Here is a 23,245-nt window from a genome sequence, read left to right as displayed (position 1 = left end):
CAGTGATGTTCTCAGCGTTCACTCTGAACAGGAAAGCACTGTGTGGTGAACAGGAAAGCACTGTGTGGTGAACAGGAGCGGCAGGGGTCCGACGCAACGTCCTCGGAGAACGTAAGCCCTCCGACCCACACGCGCATCCTCACCCGGGGACGGGAGGCGCTGTGGAGGCGCGTAGTTCCCTTGCTACATACCACAACGGAGGGACCTCAGCCCCGGGAGCCCAGAAACTGGTTGTGTCCCAGCAGTCACACGGGAGAGAGGAGGCCATTAACAGGGCAAAACTAGCAGGACTAGCAGAGTAGTGCCAGGGTGACGTTCCGGAGCAGTTCACATTCTACAAGCTGCTGTTGTTCACTTGATCACACCCTCAGAGCAAAAGAGAAGAGTGACCCTCAGGAATCTGAAAGGGGTGGTCATGAGAAACGTGTTTTGAGTCCTCCGCTGCTTGTTGGAGAGCGAGGAGGATGACAGAGACTGGTACAGAGACAGGGTCGACGGTGCCTGAACTCCCCGAACCTCCCTATACAGTTACCACAAGGTGATTTCCTTTATCAGTTTCTCTCTCAATGGCCCAAAATGCAAGGCAAGCTTTAACGCTGCTACGGAAGTGTCAGAGCCAAAATGAAGGTTAATAGGCGAGTCCAGCTTCTTCATGATTCAGAACTGAAGTGTGGAGATGACAAAGGGAAGGTTTTACTCCACCTCTGCTGAGTTGTAATTTGTTTCATGCATGCAGACACCCAGCCGTCACAGGGACACACGGAGGCCAGTTTCAGGGTTTGGAGATTTTAGAATTACGCTGAAGTCCTGTATCTAAAGCGTCACAGAGTGGTAGTGTACCACGTTTTATTCTGTCGATTCTAATGTTGATGATATCTGGAATATGACCATTGAAATATGTAAAGGACGTGAGCTAAATGATTCATAACCTTTCCAGGTCAGTATTTGCTTCTGGAAGTTTTATCAGATGTATTTTATATACCGTCTGTGCATGTATATATAGTCAATGTTTTTGTTGTTTTTCTTACAAACTATTGTAGGAGGCTTTATTCAGACTGAAAAATACACCTAGCGTAAAATGTTCCCACTTTGAATCCATAATATATTTCGAGTTCTTCCTTGAAAAGTAGCACTCTAAACCAAACTTGTTGGTCTCTTTGAAGACAGAAAACTCAGGCTTGTCCAAGAGCAAACCCTGCCCTTAAGCCCATTAAGAACCAGCCCGGATGATGATGATGATTTGATTTCACTCTAGGATCCACAGACTGTTCGATATTCCCTTAAACCTTCTGGCAGAGGCTGCCGCGTCACTCAGATGCAGGGTTTGTGCCAAGTGATGCTTTCTGTGTCAAACTTCCCCACTTCAAACAAGCAGAAAAAGGCATCAGGAATGTATTTTTTCCTGTGTGGTGATTTTTTAAAAATAAATTATTGTTGTATAACATGTATCTTAGGAACTTTTTTCATCTTTGAAAAGAAACCTAGTTAGGTCTGCTTCTACGTCCCTGGAAAATTGGGTGCATATGTGTGCACATATGTGTGCGTGCGTGAGTGCATGCGTGTGTATGCACATATGCACACATACGTGTACATTTAACTCTTACGGGAATCTAATATCCGCGTGTTGTGTATATTTAAACTTAAGGTAACAGACTGTCCGGGGGGATGGATGTCCATATAATTAAGTTCGTAATTGTCTAGTGTGGTTAGTATGTCTATTAAATGGAACAAAATCACTTTGATTCTCATTATCCAGCTGATTTCTTTGTGTAAAGTTTTTTGTTGTTATACATTTGCCACACTTCAATTTTTTACTGGTGCTTGAACAGTAAAAAACCCGGTATTTCAGCATTTTAAGGACATCATTTTGATCAAGCCATGAGCTAACACGAATGTAAATGGATTTCTCTAACCCGTCTTAAAATTATTTTATTTCATTTTTAAGACCCCACTTCAGGGGCTATCTGTAGTCAGATTACATTTCTTAAGAATAAAATGTGCTGCACCCTCAACTCAGTCATTTTTTAATATTTCTGTCCTGTGAAATTTCAAATTAATTGGCTGTATGTATTTTTTCTCAACCTTTTCTAATTTGGCATTTGTTAACTAAATGCTTGTTTTCTTTATTGATTATTGTGCTTTTTCCCCTACTATTTCACCATGCCATGTTTTTAGACCTAGTTATCCTTTTACCTGAATATTTCTCTTTTTCCCCCTAATAATTTTCCATTTAGTCTATGAGCACAAATTACTCTGACAACTGTGCTGATCATACCTTTTCCTCGTGTTTCCTAGTATCATGTAAATGGAGACTTACTTTCTTCCCCCTTACAGAGTTGAGTCGGCTTTGCAAACTGTTGAAGTAAAGATTAGGTCTGTCAACATTTTTAGATGGCCTGTGAAATTTACATATTGATTTGGCCCTGCCCACATGAGCCCTGGCCACTTACACAGAGGTGCTCTCTCTTTAATCTCTTTTACACACAGCTCCTACCATGGCTTCTATTAAACATGGGTAAGTTTATTTTCTAATTTTAATACAGTACCTTTGCTTTTATCCTGTGTTTCGATTCATTAGATTGCATGATTTAAATCTAAACCGTAATTACGTGGCAATCTGCATTTTACCTTTAATGATGTTCTTGAAATTCTCTTTTTAAGGCCATCTTAAAAGCCTCTGTTTTAGTCTCTCAAGCTTTCACTGGCATTACATTATACTGTTACGTCTTAATTCTGTACATCTGTATTGACTTATTTTTATTCCTGCATGTGAAGTCCTTCCTCACCATAGAAAGCAGGTAAAGCATGTCATTGGTTTAATGCTTTCACAAATAAGCAAGGTAGCAATTGAACATAATAGATGTATGTTTATACACATACACATAATTGTGTGTGTACATATGTGTGCATAAATATGCACACATATGTGTGTATGTAAATCTCTATGGTTAGTTATCCCCCAAGATTAAAGTGTTAAACAGATTTTACTTACGGTTTGACACTGGTAACTAATGTTCTGAGATAGTTTACAGGCCTTTAGAAGGATTTTATTTAATTTCAAAATAATTCTATTAGTTACCGCTTAGGGACTATGTTCACTGTGCATTCTCTGTTGCGGTTAGATATCATTTTCTTTTCACTGTAACCTCAGGTTATTTTAAATTGTTACTCAATTGTGTCAAAGAATATGCAAAATTAGATATTGATCAAGAACTTATCTTTTTCTCTTTCAGAAAAGAGTATAGGCTCTTCACTCAGTCTATCTGGGTTTTAATCATTGTTTTGGCACATACTAGCTTCGTGACCTCCATCGTCTAAAGAGCCAGGGAGGTGGTATGACAGGTCAGTGAGGTAACACAGGTGAAAGAAAGACTTAGGTCAACAAGCCTGCAGTGTGTTGAGCTCCCTTATTGTGTCATCATAATTTATAGGTCTTCGCATACCCATAAATCTAATATTGTAATGTATATTATACTAAGATTCTTCTTTTAGTTTCCTGAACTGTAAATAAAAAAAAAAAATCCCTTAAAAAATTCTATCTCCTAGTAGAAACCGCATACAGATTTACATTAGGTTTAATCCTAGTATCTGAGTTGATCTTTCAGCCTGAGGCTGTAGGTGGATTCTGTGTGATTATCCTCTTTGGCAAGAAAGGAAATCAGAAGTACGATGACTATGTGTTACCGAGTCCACAAATCTTGTTGTTAATAAGCAGTGATCAGAACTCAGGCCATGTGACCCCTCTTTAAGAGTCCTTACAATGCGTCTATCATCTGCTTCTCAAATATGTTGCAATATTTGTTACTCAACTTACTTTACTCTTCCTCTTTTACTTCATAAGTGTTAAATTCCATGAATCAGCTTATCTGAAAATACTGTTACAAAGGATTTGATTTAAACCATACAAATACTAAAAGGAGGTTTATTATTTTTAATATGTTTGAAATGAAGAGAGTCAAAGAATGTCACAATATTTAAAAGGAAATTACTGTGAAAGTTAATGGCGTAAAAATTTTAAATTTTAGTATAAAATTATAAAAAAAGTTTCAAATTGTCAAAAATTTTTTTAAACTGTCAAATGTTAGACGACTGGCCAGTTCCTTACTAATTAACAAGGAAAGGACAAACAAATCCATGGGAAAAAAAGATGAACAAGAATATAATCACAAATATTTTAAAGATTTATTCATTTATTTTAGAGACAGTGCGTGTGCGAGCATGGGGAGGGACAGAGGGAGAGGGAGAGAGAGCATCCCCACTGAGCACGGAACCCATGCAGGGTTCAATCTCATGACCCTGAGAGATCAGGACCTGAGCCGAAACCAACAGTCAGACACTCAACTGACTGAGCCACCCAGGCACCCCTCACAAACATTTTAAAATAGGAATGGCTAATATACTTAAGAAAATAGGTTAAACTTCAGTCATTTGATTATTTATCCATAAAAAAGTACTTGTTAAAAACTCAAAATTCAGTATCAACCAGTATGAGTGTGTATGCAGACAGGCAGTCTCACACATCGTGGTGTAGATGTATGAACAGAAATTTGGTAAAACTCTACCCCCCCCCCACAAAGGTACACACTTTTGACCTAGAAATGTCACTCACTGCTATTTCCTGGTGTCCTAGAACAGGTAAACTACATATATGTGCAGCGATACTGTAATAGTGTTGTATGGTGACGGATGGGAGCTACGCTTGGGAGCGTGGCATAACATACGAGATGTTGAATCGCCGTGTTGTACACCTGAAACATTGTGTGTCAACTATACTCAAAAAATTTTTAAACTGTATATGAATGTTTAGCATTTTTTGGTAAGATCAAAGAACTGCAAATAAAAAAGTACCCATTAAATAAGAGATCAGTTATTTAAAAGACAATACATCCTTTACTATGGAATATTTTTTCAATAATGGAAAAAGGGAGCATTAACCCTATCCAAAATATGATAACATCTCCAAGGCACATAATTTGAGAAGAGTCAGGTTGCAGAAAGTATGATTTGGTATATGTATTATTCTATATACATATGTATGTAAATTTAAAATTCATAAAGCCAAAGGCGGTTGGGGAGAACATACCTGAATTGGGGGTTGAAAGAAACTTCTCATTCTATACCTTTTTATAATTTTCAATATTTCTTATTTGTCCATATTACTTTAATAAGTTCCCTAAAATAAATATTTAATAACCAGTGATCACCATAGCAAGTATTGATTAACCACTATATGTCAGGCTCTGTCCTAAATCCTTTACATTATCACTATCCATCTTTACAACAATTCTGAGAAGGCAGTATTGCCACTGTAACTAAGAGAGGTGAAGTAGTTAACAAGTCACACGCTTTAGGAGGCGATGAACTCTAAATTCAAACTTGGTCCATTGACTTTCAAAGCAGATGCTCTTCATCCCAATCAAACCATTGGATATTCGTGGTACGAACAGGCAGCCTGGTAACTTCTGATTTCTGGTCATCCTCACTCCCTTTTTTTCTTTTTTCTTTTTTCTTTTTAGGAGGAGGGAGGCAAAGGGCAGAAGGAGGGAGGGCAGAGATAATCTTAAGCAGGCTCCACGCCCAGTGTGGAGCCTGATGCAGGGCTCGGTCTCCTGACCCTGAGATCATGACCTGAGCCAAAATCAAGAGTCAGAAACAACCTACTGAGCCACCCAGAGTCCCCCATTCATTATTATGGTTATGACAATTGTGTGTATCCATTTATTTAATGGGTTACCAGCTTTGAGCCTGGTCTTCACTCTGGGGATTCAGCAGTGAACTTACCGGGCAAATGTCCCCCTCCTGATGGAGCCAATATTCTAGCAGATGCAAAAACAGGACAAAAAAAGTTAGCCAAATCTATGTGGGATGGTGCTATGTAATTATAAGAAAGTAGAAGGGAGAAAAGGGGCAGGGGCCCAATGGACGGGGTTTGAGTGCTGGTAATCAGGCCCCTGCCAAGTGCTGCAGACAACTCCCTCACTTAGTTCTGATTGCCATCCTCTTACTTAGTTTTGTCCATTTTTTGATTAAAAAAAATAAAAGGATGTGGTCCTTTAACTGCTAACCCCCACTCGATACAACCAGTGCCCAGGAACGTCAGGATTCACTTGTCTGTCTGATTTCAAACCCTACGTGGTCACAAAGAGAGAGTTCCCAAAGAAACGTGCCTAAGTGGACTTGATTATGGTGCAAGTTTTAGCCTTCATTATACTAGATCTATCGAGTGTTCTGGTGGACGGACATAAGGCAAGGTGTGCTCTCGCATGAGAGTACGAGATACTTCAAAATACTGTGCGTCCATATTCTTTTCCTGAAACGAAAACCTCAACATTGTTTACTCAGAAATGGGTGCAGCACTTTTCTGCCTTTTTGTTCCAGGTATCGATTTTGCTCAAAATCTAAACGTATGCTTACAGATTTTACTTAGCTGTGCTCTTTCCGGGTCTTAGCACACAAGACTCAGAAAGCCACTCAGGAACTGCTGTCTATGGGATTGAACACAGCTGCCTCTGGGAATGTAAATTTGATTCTTTGGACTGCTTGGGAGTGTGTGACATTTTCCTCTCCAGAGACAGTCAGAGGGCTTGGATGGCATTAGGCTACTGAGGAGTGATCCAAGTAAGTTCAGTGTCAAAGCATCTATTTTGCTTGTATTTTTTCTGAAGTATCTTTCTCTAATGCTGTTCATGTTTCCATCGTCATTTAACTGTCCTTTCAATGTGTTTAAAATGTGCTCTTTAAAACAGGAACTATCCAAACTCCTCTGTCTGTGAGCTATTTCTGAATTGTCATGTTGGGGGCGGGGAAAAGTGTGTGAGAATTCAAGTTGAGAAGAAAATATATCAAAGCAGTTTAAATACAATAAAATAGATATTCTCAATTAAGACAGTTTTTAAAATAGCCCTTTACTACCTTTTTACAACAAAGATGAAAGGTCACAGTGTAAAGGACTCCCCTTTTTAGGTTACCTGAAATCTCTAAGCTCTTCTGTTGAGACGAAAAGCCTAAATCACAAGGAGATTGTACAAGTTCATTTCTACTTTATCCTAATTGAGTGGTCTAAAATTTGGAAAGAAAAAGCCCAATATGCCTAAAGTATTAACACCTAAGCATTCATTTTTAAGTAAATGTGTCAGTGAAAATACCTGGGAAAAAGAAAGCAATGTTTGAGGGAAAAAGAGCACCTGAGATCCCTTCCAGTTGTACCGCAATGCTAACAAATGAAAAGATCCGCCCCAGACTCAGAAGGGAGCGCGCAGGCAATCCAGCGAGGAGGACTGCTGTAAATAGGATCTAATGAGCTAAATATATATCTGCGTGGTGGTGTCCGTGCTTTATTTCAAGGTTGACTTGGAGGCATGTGTTCAGTTAGCCTGTCTGATAGAAGACAGTTTAACTTTGTAAAGATGGTGCTCTTCCTTACATGATTTTGGGATTTTCTTTGTAAGAAGGGATTCTTCATATTGACAGTGTTTCCCCCAACAGGAACTTCTGTTTTCATTAGATTTTTTAAAAATGCCTTTCCTTTAAAGAACCTTAAGTATATACCTTTTTACATTAAAAGGTTATCTTAAATGGAATCCTAGGTCATTGTTATTGAACAGTTGTGTTTTGGCTGAAGAAATTTACGGGAAGTTTAATTTTTTATATTCATACAGATATTTTGCTGTGCTTGTGAAACTTGCGGAAAACTAACAGAGAATGAAAAACAGTTAAGAATTTCCAGTTAGAACAATATGGTTTCCTTTTTAAAGACAGTTTATCACCCTTGTTGATTGACAGTGTCTCCAATTGTTTTCAGAATCCTTAGTCTTTATGCACTTTAGATTAATGCTGGACAGAGAAGTGCATTTTATTTCAACTTCGTGGAGTTTTGCAAGCTAAATCATGACAAGGAAGTAAGATTGCTAATTCTTCCTAATTTACACTTTCTACTCCCGGACCCAGTTCGTCATCTGGAATAATGATTGGGCAGGAAAACAGAATATATTAGGGGCAGATCAGCAGGTCAGTGCCTTTTGTTTCTCTGGCCTCTGACTTACTTGGATGGGAAAATGGCCAAAAAAAAAAAAAAAAAAAAGTCTGCTGAGTCTCTCGGATATAGGTAATGGGTCCTCACCAGACCATAAAAATAGATGCGTAAAACAGCCATACCAGTAGTGTGATGTGGGTGGGTTTCTTTCTTTCTTTTTTTTTTTTTTTCCTAATTCCTCTGGCAACAAACCACTCACTGGGATTTGATACCGTACTTTTTTTTTTTTTTAAAGCATATTTAAACTCACACACTTTATGTAATGAGGATTTTAGTGTAGGGTTTTTCTGCAGAGTACCATTTGGTCCTACCAAGAACAGTCTGTTCAAATGTTTGAGCCTTTGATTGAAAGATCTTTCTTAGTCTTTTTAAAGGTAAGTCATATGATTTGTTTTTAACAAAAAAGATTTCTATCTCCTAAATGATAGGAGATGACTCTACTATATAAACACTCTTAAGAAGTTGTAGAACAATGACAACAAAAAGCTGTAACTGTTTTTTCAAAGTCATTAGGCTTTATTTAAAAATTAGGTTTGTTTTGTCTTCCAAGTTACCAGTCTTTCTACATTTTATCTTTAAAAAATAATAAAAGCTTGTCCATGTCAATGGCATTTATTTTTTGATGTTTAACATATTACATCTGTCTGTGAACATTTACTAATATTTAAAATGATTTATGATTCAATTTTACCATTGTAAAACTTTTGTTGTATACTTAGGGTATTTATACCTGATTTTTAAATTTAATTTAGGAATAAAAATTCATCATAAGATTAATATAATGCCTTAATTGTTATAAATGACTTGCCACTCTATGTCAACATACTTTGTAGTTTGCAATTCACTGCTTATTACTTGACAGAGTCATTAGTGTGTTTAATTTTCTTTCTGAATTGCATTAATTGTTGGTGAACTTTGTCACAATGGTTAAAAGCAATGTGTATTTTGGATATGTTCTTGTTAAGCATTTTTTTTCCTTAATGAACAGAGATACTATAATTGCTACTTGGAATGATAAATTATATTCTAAATAATGATTTCTAGATTTAATTAGTGTAAATTATGTAAAATTTGGTAGGTAGGAGAATAAAAATAAAATTAATATTTTTGTCTCTGTAGGAAGCTTATAAATATCAACAAATTATTTCCTTGAATGATGACACCAAGTTTAAATAAAGGTTAAATCATTCTAGGAAAATGAAAAGTTTCAATTTAATTACAGCAAGTTAATGCATACTGGAAATGGCATAAATTCTCTGGAGTAAACTTCACACAGTTTCTGGAATTATCAAGAAACATGGTGAAAGATGTTTTTAAAATGTTTGCATGCATTTTTCAGTCCTCTCCTATGTGGTTTTAAATTAGTAATGTCTTTTGAATCTAAAAGAAGCATTGCTTCCAATATTGGTTCAAAAAAGAATGAAAAATGAACTTTTAAAAGGGTTTTGTTAAGTAGCGTCCAGTGGTCCACTGGATTTTATGAGAGAAAAATATGTAGAAAATCTTGATTTACCAGAATCATTATTATACCAGAACAATGAATCCAAACCACCATCATCAGATAACAGGTTAGCCTGGGACAAACATCATCCTTACAATTGGACAATATTTGCACAGGACGTACTGGAAAGTTTGGAATTTATAGTTGCCTCCCTTATTTTTTATGAAAATGTCTGGCCCTGTTTACTCAAGCACATTTGAGTCTTGTGGATTTTTTGTTTCTGAAGGAACAAATTCTGTAACCGTCTTTTGATTTATATCACAAGGTGTTTTATTTCACGGGCCCAAGTTATGGCTAAAAGCTTTAAGTAGCATCTCCTAAGCTAGCAGCTCCTCCCCATTTGTATGATATTCTAAGTTCCTATAGATGAAGATTTTGTTGTCATCTAAGTGTTTTGCAAATAATCATTCCTACTTGTGTACACGATATACATTTATTAAATTTAAAAAATTGGCCAATATGAAACAACATTTTACTGTTTATTTGCATGGTGGTTCAAAATAATCTATCGTGGTAACCTGTCAAAATAATATTTTTCTGTGATAGGAATTTTTATACATAATCTCATTTACTTTTGACATTTACAACTTTATTTGATTAGTGGTACAGTCATTTTAGAGAAAATGTTGCCACAGAGGAACTATCCTATCAAGACCCAAATTAAACCTGAATCACTTGCCTTTAGTCCAGAATCTGAAACATTGCAAACCACAGGGTATCTTATTGTTTATAGTATAATTTAAGGTGGGAAGAAAAATAGCATTCCTATCTGAGGTTCAAAGATCAAGAAAAGCTCTAGACAATCCTATTTAAATAGATATGATACTAAGAGAATCCTTTCAAACCTATAGCAATCCCCGTAGTCAAGTACTCCAAAAGACAGCCTTGTTTCTAGAAGGATCCTTAGTATAACATACAAAATACAGTGTACTTACTGGTTTAATTACAGAGTACCACCAAAACAAGTTTGAAATCGTAATATTTTAAAAGTATAATTTAGTGATATGTATTATTTCATATTATAAACATTTATAATTTTTTCTAGTGGATATTTTTACCTCCACATATTCTTTTTTTTTTTTTTAAGATTTATTTATTTATTTTTAGAGGGGCAGGGGAGGGACAGAGAGAATCCCAACAGACTCCCTGCTGAGTGTGGAGCCTGATGCAGGGCTTGATCCCCAGGACCCTGAGATCGTGACCTGAGCTGAAAGCAAGAGTAAGGCACTTAACCAACTGAGCCATTCATCATAAGATTAGGTACCCCTGCCCCCACATATTCTAATAGGCTAGAAATGCACATATAAAAAAGCCTGTGGTAACTTCAGTAAGAAAAGATGTTGGAGAACTTCTCATCTAGTTATTGAAGTATTTTCTGCAGAGGCCTAGGGTTCTGTGAGGATGACTCAGAGCCCAAGTGAAGTAGGACAGGAAGGGGGAAAGGGCCACAGTTCTTGCCCCCTTTAACCAGAATAGCTTCTCTTTTCGCTGTGTTTATATATTGGAATTGCATGTAAAGAATTCTATCTCTATATAGAAGTTTATAAGATATGGCTCTAATGACAATCTGTTTCCACATGATGAAACATAAGCAGATTTAAGTTACTGATTTACAACCACTGCAAGTAGCTTGGGTTTGAATCTGTATCATACTTATGTCTAGGAATTCATGGCTTGTCAACACATCTAGGCATGGTGTGGGGTCAGAGTGTGAAAAAGGATCTAATCTTGAAAGCTAACTTTCATCATTCATATCCAACCTGTTGAATTAATCACCTCCCAACCACCAAAATTGGGTTTTGTGGGCAGGTACCATATTTAATAGGTGAGGAAGGCTGTGTATCAAAAGAACAGTGTGTGTGTGGTTGAAAACAGAAGTGTGTGGTCTGGTTTTCTATTCTAAGGAAACATGCAAGGAAGGTTTATGGATAGAATAGGAAATCTGAGCTACTCACTCATGAGTAAGAAAATGTCATGCGGGTCCTGGCATTCATTTATGGTACAAATGCTTTTGTAATCTGAAGCTTTTTCAAGCTTTGCAGTTCACATCCCAGGAAATTTTACCTCCAGGCCACGCCTTTTCTGGGTGGAGTTTCCTGAGGAACATGGCTTTATCCACACATGGGAAGAATTACAGATTCTCTGGGAATTTTCTCTGATTTTTCTGACTTATTTATTGGAGAGGCTTCTTAGAGCTCAGTCTCTCAGTTTCTACCATTAGGTTTTCAAAGTAGTAAAAAGGCATAATGCTCCTAAGTTAATTCTGGAAACACTCCTTTGATTTGACAAGGGGGAAAAAAAAAGAAAAGTTGCATTCTTCCTCCTTCTTTCAAAGATAACCCAAGTGAATAAGATACACTTACAAATTCCACAAAAGGAGTAGGATCTATAATCTGTAACTGGTAAGATACAGCTGATCTCCCTATAGACTCAAGAAAGGTATGTGGTAAGTGGTATTTTTAAATATGCCTTTTTCTTGTCCCTTCTTTAGACAAGTCTCAACCATTAGTTTTCTTTCCTGTATCTGTGACTGTTCTTTGCTTTCTAAATTTAAGTACTTCAAGCAAGAAGTAAATTATTGCAGATATCAATGTCTTGTCTAGTCTTATGAAGGAGAAATAACAATACATAATAAAATGTAATCCAAAATTAGCAAGTGAAATAAATTATTATTTTAATATGTAAGGAACTATGTTATGAAGAAAACCAAGTGTGCAAGACACACACTTTACATGTCTTAGCTAAATGTGCGAGAAGAGTGGGGATGAACTACACTTTTTTTCCTGAAGATAAACATGGGTGGAAAAACTATTGAATAGAATGTGCTGTAACCTGAACTTTTCTCTGATGTACGCAGCGTGTGTCTTACATAATGTGTTTGGCCCTCCTTTGCCTCAGGTGAATAAAACTGATTTTAATTTTGTAATATGAAGCATAAGGTTAAAGTATGAGTTGAATAACAATACCTAATTACTCATGGTATCAAGGCACTGAAGGAAAATAAATGAACCCAAGTAATGTCAAATATCTTGACTATTATTAGGGAAAAAAAAAAAAACACACAGACTCCGTCTCTCTCTTGCTCTCTCACAAAAATATTAGTACACGTGTGAAGTAATGTTAGATTAATACTTGTAGTTTTCCTTATATATCATCCAGACTAGTGTTATCCCAGTAACTGTCTAACCATGAGATTCAACAGAATAAATTACTTGACACTTCTGTTTTCTGATGAAATTAACTCAACAGCAGTGGGATGGATGCACTATCTCACTTCAGTTTTAACTTTAAAGCAGACGGAGCCTAGGCAAGACCCAGGCCTGCCCATTACTTGACATAATAATGAGTTTCCTGGTTTAGAGAGGGAGGCATTGGACAGCACGTGCTGTCCCTTGGGTCTTCCGGTGGACGTTCTTGGGACTGTTTGCCCTTTGCAGAAACCCTTCCCTTTAGTACACAGGCTATGTGAATAAAGGAGAAAAATTCTGGAAAGAGTCAGGTGGATTCATGACTCGGTTATGGCGTAGAATCTGGAAAAGGGCAAATAAATGCACATATATCTATTTCAGCAATAATAGAATTGGAATTTTTAAATCATTTTATGTTCCATCTGTTAGAGTTGCAAGTGCCATTAATATTAGTGAAGATGTTTAGTGATGTTTGTATGGAACATAAAATAACTTTCCAGAAGGGATGACTTAATTTTTGAGTTGTTTTTTTTAAATAGAATCATGATATTCTATAAAGAAAACTGCAATTTAACTTTGGGGATTTCCTGTACTAATTTTTAAATGGGTTTGCAAAGCTGTAGATTTCTATAGAGATTCTCCTAGGGTTCCATAAAAGTGGAAAGGAGAGATCAGGTGGGAGTGGAGAGACCAAGCTGGGAATCAAGATCCCAGGGTTCCCACCCCAGTGGTCCTCCATAGTCACTCTGCCCATTTGTCTTCCATCTAAGAATCTGAAGAACCATTTCAGCTACTTAAATTAAAAACTGCAGATCTCATCTTAGCGTCTTATTTTACACATGAAGAAAGTGAAGTATTGAGAGATTAAGTGGTTTGCCTTTGGTCATCTGACAAGAGAATCTCAAGGCAGTTTTTGGTTTAATGTCTAGTCTGCTACTCTGAACTACGCTAGGTTAGATCTCTGTGTCTGGATTGTTGTTTTAGGTGTAACGTGCAAATGAGAGTTGGAGGATAGTCTTTGAGATGAACATTCAGGAAGATATGACTTACTAAGCTACCCTGAATATGATTATTTGTTCATAGTGTACAGAACACCAGGAAGGTGTGCATGTTACATGATTTCAGAGGGCAGGGAAAGCTTTTCTTCACACTCCACGCCCAAGCCATTAATAAAAAGCCAACTCCAGTCCACAGGAAAACTAAGCCACTTGTTTAGGCTTATATATTTTCCTTTTACATTGGAAAAACCTACGACACTAATAGGATTCAGGCTTGTTAGCCACCAGAACCCCCATGTGAATGAGCTCAGTGCATCCTGATTAACAGTGGAAGTGTCCAAGGTGTAAGGCATGGATAAAGGGAGATGACAAAGATAAGAAAGAGTAGAGGTGTAACTAAAATCACCATGGGAAAATTATGTAACACTTAATCTTTCACCATTTTGAGGAAAAGTCTAATTTTCCTTATTTTCTTAGCTATACAAGTAATATTCTTGAAAAAGGAAATGGTTCCTCCAAGTGGAAATAAGTACTAATGACGTCATAAGGGTGGCACTTCTGTTGCAATAACACTGGGGAGGGAAAATGCAAGATCATAAAATATAATTTTTTAATTAAATTTACAGTATTGACAAAAAATTTTTTTGCCTGTAGTCTCCATTCTTTTGGCATTTAGGTTCTCCATGGCCTTGGGCAATGAAGGAGGGAACATTTGTGTCTAAGCTACAAGGCACATTTTGACTGTTTATCAATGTCAGGTCAGCTCCACTTAAAAAATACAGTTGCAACCAAAATAGGAATGTGTTTTCAAATATTAGAAAGAACAAATTCTTATTTGGTACAGTAGAATCCACTCATTTCAGAAATCATTTCCTTTCAACCTTTGTGAAATAACCACATAGTATATAAAGATACCAAAACTAAGACTGATGAGGTGAAATAAATACAGGTACAAATTAGTTGATTTTAACACAATTGATGTGAAGCAATTGCTCATGATGACAATATTGCAGTTGAATATGCAAAAAAAAAAAAAAATCTCTGAGACTAGTAACAAAGCAATGTCTATCATTAAAACTAGATATCCTGGGAGGCCTGGGTGGTTCAGTCATTAAGCGTCTGCCTTCGGCTCAGGGCGTGATCCCAGCGTTCTGGGATCCAGCCCCACATCAGGCTCCTCCGCTGGGAGCCTGCTTCTTCCTCTCCCACTCCCCCTGCTTGTGTTCCCTCTCTCACTAGCTGTCTCTCTCTCTGTCAAATAAATAAATAAAATCTTAAAAAAAACCAAATATCCCCTACCTCATGTATCTTCTTTAAATTCTTCACACCTTTGTTCTATCCAAAATTCAGTTAATAACAATGAAATTGAAAGTAGAGTACATTTCTTTAAAATATTTCAGTTTTCAACATTGTTTTTTTAAAAAAGTTCAGGCACGAGTTCAGAATTCATGAGATTTTCTTTTATTAGTGCTTATAATTTTGGTGACATGAGAGTATTCTCATATTAATTTCCTGACAATGTATTTTCCCAATTTAACGATGCATTTTCTGTTTTCACAGATAGCTTATGAATGATTAGAAGAATTGATTGTTTCTGAGACCCCTCAGAACGTTCCCTATAAAAGCTGTATCTTGCTGTATACTCGTGAATAAGGTATAGTAAAGACAGCGTGTGTTCTCATGCTTGCTTAGCAATGGACAGAGAAGACCTCAGTCTTCACACCTTCCTGTGCAGGGGAGCTCCAGGCAGGATGCGGGTGGCTGTGTTTGGGAGGCGAAGCCAGATAAAGGACAAGGAGGCGTCCAAGTGTCCCAGGAAAGCAGATGAGGCAGAAAGTGCAGCAAGCATGTTCTCCTGAGATAAGATTTCAATGCTCATCATCCAACGGCAGAAAATTGAAAAGACGAGAATTTTGAGGAAATACTCTCTATGCCGATATCTTTTATTTCTTCCACGGGTAGATAGTTAAAAGCAAGAAAGGGGAGGGCCTAACCTGGAAAGTCCGTCTCATAAAACAAAAAGAAAAAGCATCTGTTTATTTATAGCTGGCAAAATGATTTTTCAGTTGCGTTTTCTTTGTACTTTGATCTTCTCATACTGATTATTTAAGCATCTGTTTTATGATCTCTTTCTAATGCTAGAACCAGAGCTCTTGAAACCACAATCAGACCTGGGAGTTGGAAAGAAGCAGGTGCTGAGCTGCAATTTTTTCCCCGCTTAAGAAAATGGGCTGTGATCGGAACTGTGGGCTCATCGCTGGTGCTGTCATCGGCGCCGTGCTGGCCGTGTTCGGAGGGATTCTCATGCCAGTCGGAGACATGCTCATTGAGAATACCATTAAGAAGGTACGGAGTCTAAAGGGTATTTCTTGTCATTGTCTTCTGTCCCGTTTCGCTGTGGTTCTTGTTTTACATTTCGTGGTCACTGGCAATGTTGTGCCTTTAATGCAAAGGTGGTGATGAACCATTGCAACTTCCCCTGAGAGAGAAATGTTGAAAATAGTGACGTCACTATCTTAAGTGTAATATCCCCATTCTGATAAAAGCTGTTTAGAGGCATGCAGGTTAGTAGAAATAATTGCTTTCCATTATGTCTAAAGACTATGTTGATATGCTTTTGAAGGAGAAATAAGCTACCGTATTTTGTGAGGGTTCATTTATAAAATGAGCTATACTTTAGTTCATATTGAGAAGAGATACACACACACACACACACACACACACACACGCTTAAAATTGTATTTCATAACAAAGCAGGAATCTTTGGTAAAACTGGTATAAACTTTTTTATTTGGCAAACTGCTGCTTTTTATAATAGGTGTAATGACCTATGATTGTCTTATAAACATTTCCTATTTATAGAGGTTTATATCTATTCTGTGAAAATACTTTGAGAAACATTATGTAGGACATATGCCAGCACATATGCCGTGAGTTGTAGTTTTAACAAAACTTAGGGTGATTCAATACACAAGCTTTGCACAACAGGCTAGAATTCATCTCCCGCCCTCGTTCTTTCTGATAGCCACACTCACCGAGCTTTAACTCAGAGAGGGAGCACGAGAATAAGAAGCAGATCGGCTGAAGTCCTAAACCAAGGGTGGAAATTCAAATGGCTTCAGACGTTTGGAGACAAGGTTTAGGAAAAAAAAAAAAAGTGAAGTTTCCAAGAACAAAATAACATAAGAACAAGAACTATTGTGAGTGAACCTTGAGAGTGCGTGTCCTGCCCTGGAGCGTGTATACTCAGTTTTTTACATATAATGCTTGCCAGATAAAACATATCTGAGTGCTGGCCTCAGCTTAGGGCCTGGCTAGATGGCAGTGGCCCAGGCAGAGGGTTAATGAGCACAGTACACCATGGAGAACGACAAGAATCCAATCATAAGATGGGCTAGACCTACCAATTTATATGGAAATTTCTGTTAGTGCCCAAACCTTGACTTCTCTCATCCATTCATCCCGTTGACCTCTTGCTCTTACAAGGAGTATAAATAAATATCATTTTATTTCACTGAGGCATTGACTGAAGTGACAAATTAATATGAATTAATTTCAAATCCAGTTATTCATGACAAGAAGCTACTATTTTCCACTATTTCTTTCTATAGCCACAAATGATAGTGGTTTTAAAATTAAAAGAAATTGTCTCAGGGCACCTGGGTGGCTCAGTCGGTTAAGCGTCTGCCTTCGGATCAGGTCATCATCCTAGGGTCCTGGGATCAAGTCTTGCATTGGGCTCCCTGCTCAGCGGGGAGCCTGTTTCTCCCTCTGCTGCTCTCCTGTTTGTGCTCTTTCTCTCTGTCAAATAAATAAATAAAATCTTAAAAGAAATTGTCTCACTATAGCCATTGTCTTAGTATAGAAGATAGGACAGTAGGACATTTTTGAGGTAATGGCTCCTATATATATATTCTATATATATATAAGTGCTCTATTTGCTCAATAATAATATAGGCATTTCTAGCTTTTCTATTGCTAACAGATGGCAAATCTTCAACCCCATGCATTTAACCTTAAAAATATTTTGTAAATGGAATATCACCCCCCTTTCTTGGAATTCCCAGTTTTCTTGCTATTATTTATGATCCAGTTCAATAGAGACAAGCAGATGCTGGTGAGGTGGGGCTTATGTGACCATGTGAGATGGAATCCCATTGCATGGTCCTCTTCCTGCTACTGCGCTTGCCTTCTGGATCTTCTGTGGAGAGCGAACAGAATCATTTTCTGTGCTAACACACAGACTATAATGTATCTTTTGGGAAAGTCTCCGGAAGGGAAAGTCACAATAACCTCCCACTGTGCAGCATTTTAGACTATTTTTTCTGACACATAATTGATGTTCAGTAGCCAAATATTGATCATTTATCTTTTTCTTCTTCATTCAACAATAATAGTACAGATAGCCTCTCCGTTCAATGTTGTGTGACGTGCTAACGTCTATTTTAAGTGTTTAACATTTATCTCTACATTCATAATACTTAATCTTGAGAAAATAAGAGTTCTGAGATGTCAAAAATGTGCTTTTGTATAGTGACAGAGAGTAAAATGTTTTACCTTAACAAGTATGATTTAACTGGGGAAAATTGTATCATACCAACATAGAACTGCAAGCCTAGTATATAATATGGGAAAATGCTACTTAGAAAGAGGACTGTCTCAGAATATTCAGTAACTTCAGAAAGGTGAACCTGTGGACTGGAACAAACATAGGATTTTGAAAGTCCAAACAGGGCTGCAATAAGGGCCTCAGAGGACTGATTAATATTATGGAAAAAGTCGTGAAAATGCAACTAACTGCTGTGAAGAGGGAAGGCAGAATATAGAAAATGTGCCCCAAATATGGGATCAACCAAAGAGATGATTAGAAAAACAACATTGGGTAAAATTTAGGACGCTTCCAAGATCAGGCAGAAGAATGACTGACTATGTGATAGGCAGTAGTTGGTGGGTGTTTCTGGGAGGTGTAAAGAGATAACAAAACCTGCATTTAGAGATTGACATCACATGGCTAGCATTTAGTTAGTGCCGCCGAGGGCTTCATAGACACCAGCTCAATCTTTGCAGATCTCTATGCGAAGCTATTGTTTTACCCATTTTAGTCACAAGACCTCAGATCAATTTGCCAACTCATGTGGCCAGAAGGAGGGAGTCTGTTCCCAAAGCTAGACAACGTGCAAGCAGAGATTAGATCACACCCGGTCCTGTGCACCATGATGCTACAGTAGAAGGGGTGGAGAGGGAGGAGGCCAAAAACAGGAGAACAAGGAAGAACTCTGTAGGACATGGTCACTTTCAGGGAGAACTTAAGACTCCCTCTTAGGAAGATCTCCGCACAGTCTGCACATGGTATCACAAAGGCACTCTGGGCTAGCGTGGTGGAGTACTAGGAAAATAATGGGTGATGGAGTGCAGTGCAGTTTGCACATGGAACTAAATTAGGAGAGAGGGTAAAAATACTTAAAGATGTCCAGCCGAGCTATTAGGAGAGATGTATACCTTAGGAGACAAAAAAAGACTGAGGTTTTATGAGTGTTTTGATGTGAACATCAGCATGTATTTCAAAGGTCAGAACTCAGATTGATCATTGCTAGAGAGATTACAGATAAAGCCAAACAGTTGATGTGCTTTCTCAAGAGCTTGAGTGTGGAGACAAAAAAAGCAGAGAGGTCACTACAGGTTTTATGCATAATTCAGAGGTAAGACAAGAACAAATAATTGTATGTGAAGAAATAAAAACAGAAGAGTGTAATTCATTTGGAAGTTAATGGGAGGCCAGCACTCAAGGAAAGAGAATAATATGCTCTCTGGCAGATGAAAATTCAGGAAATAATGGTTAGAACATGGTCATGAAGGTTCTTAAAGATATAAATTCAGTAGGGCAGGGTAACAAATTTAATAGGGTAGGATGCAACAAAGAAATGGAGTACTTTCTCTTCTTTCTCCTCCTCAGTCGTCGTCGTCCTCGTCGTCGTCTCCTCCTCCCCCTCCCCCCCCCTCCTTCTTCTTCTATTTGTGCAACCTTTTACAAAACAAGGGCGGCAGCATGAATCTAGACCCTAAATGGAGGAAGAGGCACAAAACTGAGATTTGATGAAGAATGAGTTCTAAAAAACTCTTAAATGATAGTTTATATCGTATGCCTGCCACATATCCATAGACTCAGACTAATCATCAGAATCCCTTCAACGGTCTGAATCTCTGGTACATTTAAGACCAAGCCTGGTTTTGCTCTCAGATTTCCATATAGCCATGTGGATCTTGTCAGTTTAGCCCTAGAGAGATGCTGGGACTTTTCCTTTCCTTATACTAGGCTGTCGCATTTTTCCTCAGTTTACAAAACTGTTCTAAAGATACGATTGCAACATGTATCTGCTTGACATAGAGTAGGAGTCAAATCTCTGAATTATGTGTAAACCCACAGAGCCAAGCGCCTTACCCCTGCCTCAGAAGCACTTAGGTTAGAGCTGTTGTTTTGCAAATATATAAAAATTTTAGTTCTGGTTTTGGTTTACTACTGAAACTCACTGAAGATTACTTTCTTCATTTAATTGACTAACAGCAAATTGGGCAAGTTATTACCTGCATACAAGCATCCTTTAAAAAAATTAAAATGGTTACTTGAAAAAGCATCCCATGCTGTTATCTCATTTCTAAAGTGGAGCTGGATATAAACTTAATTGAAATGATATCACAGAAAACAGCACCCTGATGGCACTTGAAATGGTCTAAAATAGTCCAGAAATTTTACTTTTTTTATATATATGGGTGTGCATGTATATGTACACAAACATTCATTTAACTCTGTTTCTGAGGGATGTTTTCTAGGGACTTCATGCTTTTTATGGATAACAGCTGAATACTTTCTTACCAGTACTTTTGCCTTTGATTCCTAAGAGAGATCTGTGGAGCCAGCAGGTTTATGCAATCATGCACAGATAGACAGAGTCAATGGCATCAGCTATCACAAATGTGGAAACTACCACAGCACTTTGGAAAAAGGTCAAAGTTCTGCCAGCATTTACAAAAGATAATTTGTTACTTGACATTGTTAATATCACTTGATAAATGTTTTCTGAATTTTATATAACATTGGTAATTTTAAATAAATCTTAATTTCCCTATGATATTAAGTATTGAACACCTAGAAGGAAATCAAAGCTTTCTTTTCTTTTCTCCTAAAAGACTAATGTTAAATTATGCCATCACTCAGTTATACCATCATTTCTTTTGCCTATTCTTAAAGAGACCGATCCTTTAGTAGCTGGTAAGACATGACTTCAGATAAAATAAATTGAAATAATAATTTGTTTATTAAAATAGCCCATATTTGACTTGATAGTCCATATTTTAAATAATACAACATTTATATTACTTTATAATATCAGCTTGTATTATTTCCAGGTATGAAAAAATAATTTGTAGAAATCATTTAATGTTGATGACAATATGTGAGAACAAGAACATGAACATGGCACAGTCCAAAGTAAAGTTTAAAGTAGAGGTATAAAAATGGATTAAACACTACATATATTTGCATTTTAACTGCAATAATAAAATTACTTAAAACCAGTGTTTCCAGAAATAGGCACATATATGTAACTTTCTTCCTCCCATCCCAGGTGTATCAACATATCAACATCGATTTAGTACTCATGCCGAACGCACAATGTCCCATATTGTTTTCACATCAGTTTTTGGAGGCTAATTTCCTGGGTTTCACTAAATCTCATCCTGGGTTTCAGTTGATGACTTGAGGCTGAAGCTGCTCTTTGACTGTTAGCACAACTGCCACTAACACCATAATCCAGTGTCTTTCTGTGTGCGGCGCACACACGCTCACGTGCACACACGCGGGTGCATAATGCATGCACAAATCTTTTTGCATGTGAGGAAATGGCTTATAACTGGTCCTAAAAGGAATGAATTGTGGTAGTGAGTGGGGAGGGTGAAGACTATTTTCAGTATGTTTCTGCATTTTAAGGAAGTCTTAATGTCACTGCGGTGAGAATAAATTTTAAAATGACTAAATAGCAGAAAAGTGTCAGAGAATACTGCATGAGTTATCACCACATGACTGGTTGAGACAGAAAATGCTATGAATGAGACAATTCAAGCAGTCTGGAGAGTAAATGATGTTAGAATTCTCCCTCCAAAGGGTGGATAGGATTTGTATGAGAATAACAGCTAACATTTACTGAATGTTGCTAGCTATGTGCTAACCCTGTTCTCAGTGCTCACATTTATTCATCTCTATAACTAGGAGGATAAATATTCAACTAAACTATATTCAACTTACGTTGAGTTTCAAAAATACTAATTTCATGTGGTTCAACCTAATACTATTCTTTTTATCCCCATTTTACAGATAAGGAAACTGAGGTATAGAGAAATTAAATAACCTGCCTAAGTTTCAATGGTTAGCACAGGACCAAACTGGGGACTAAACCCATAGGATTCAGTGTCATTCTTAAACATTTCACTCTGCTTTGTTGGAGGAAGTCACATTACTTGTTCAGGGTGGGAATAAGATACGGGAATCTAAGTCCTAGACTAAAATCTGCTACACATCATTCTGTTAGTACTTTATAAGGTCCTTGAGAAATGGGACAACATATTTTTTTTAAAAAGATTTTATTTATTTATGTGACAGAGAGACAGCCAGCGAGAGAGGGAACACAGCAGGGGGAGTGGGAGGGGAAGAAGCAGGCTCCCAGTGGAGGAGCCCGATGTGGGACTCGATCCCTGAGCGCCGGGATCACGCCCTGAGCCGAAGGCAGACGCTTAACGACCGCGCTGCCCAGGCGCCCCGGGACAACATATTTGCTGCACTGGTACTCTACATACTCCACACATAGGAGGATATCAAGGGCATTTTAATAATTACACCAAAGTTGCCAGGGGTGGTGGTGAGCACTGTTTTCCTGCAACAGCAATAATCAAGTGGGTATGTAACTAGATGGAAGATATTGCTGTTCCAAACATCTGTTTCCAAATTAGTGTAGCAAAATAGAAGTTACAACGCCAGTAGCTTTCAACCCAGCTGGAGTTCTTGCCACAGGAAAGCCATCAGGTCGGAATCCAGTCAGTAGTGGGGTTGGATAGACTGCATGCTTAAGGTCAGGGACAGATGCTGATGGGCACATCTGCCAAGTGAGAGGACCTTAAATTATTTTTTCATGTACATAATTATTGACTCTACACTTCAAATTTAGTGAAAGATTTGCAAAATAGGCTAGATAGCCCAAATCCAACTTAAAATCTAGGCCTTTTTTTTTTTTTTTTTTTTAAAGATTTTATTTATTTATGTGACAGAGAGACAGCCAGCGAGAGAGGGAACACAGCAGGGGGAGTGGGAGAGGAAGAAGCAGGCTCATAGCGGAGGAGCCTGATGTGGGACTCGATCCCAGATCGCCAGGATCACGCCCTGAGCCGAAGGCAGACGCTTTAACGACTGCGCTACCCAGGCGCCCCAAAATCTAGGCCTTTTAAAGTCACAAATGACATAAAATCCTTTGTTCCTTTT

General features: G+C 37.7%; 1 protein-coding gene across 3 annotated transcripts in view; it reads left to right on the top strand.

The window, feature by feature from the left end:
• CD36 (CD36 molecule) overlaps positions 1-23,245 on the top strand; it is a 74,877-nt gene that overhangs the window by 30,218 nt on the left and 21,414 nt on the right. Inside the window, exons 1-3 of one of the 3 annotated variants that reach the window (XM_008686181.2) lie at positions 8,260-8,406; positions 15,280-15,373; positions 15,862-16,065. In XM_008686181.2, the coding sequence (XP_008684403.1) occupies positions 15,946-16,065 (120 nt within the window). In that variant the 5' untranslated portion in view covers positions 8,260-8,406; positions 15,280-15,373; positions 15,862-15,945. Of the gene's footprint in view, positions 1-8,259; positions 8,407-15,279; positions 15,374-15,861; positions 16,066-23,245 lie in introns of those variants that run through there. The other 2 variants (XM_008686178.2, XM_008686180.2) reach the window with 2 other exon arrangements.

The sequence above is a fragment of the Ursus maritimus genome, unplaced genomic scaffold (assembly GCF_017311325.1).
Source record: "Ursus maritimus isolate PB19 unplaced genomic scaffold, ASM1731132v1 scaffold_3, whole genome shotgun sequence".
Classification (NCBI taxonomy): domain Eukaryota; kingdom Metazoa; phylum Chordata; class Mammalia; order Carnivora; family Ursidae; genus Ursus; species Ursus maritimus.
Note: the sequence above shows the minus strand (reverse complement) of the source record. Positions and strands in the feature narration are given on the sequence as shown.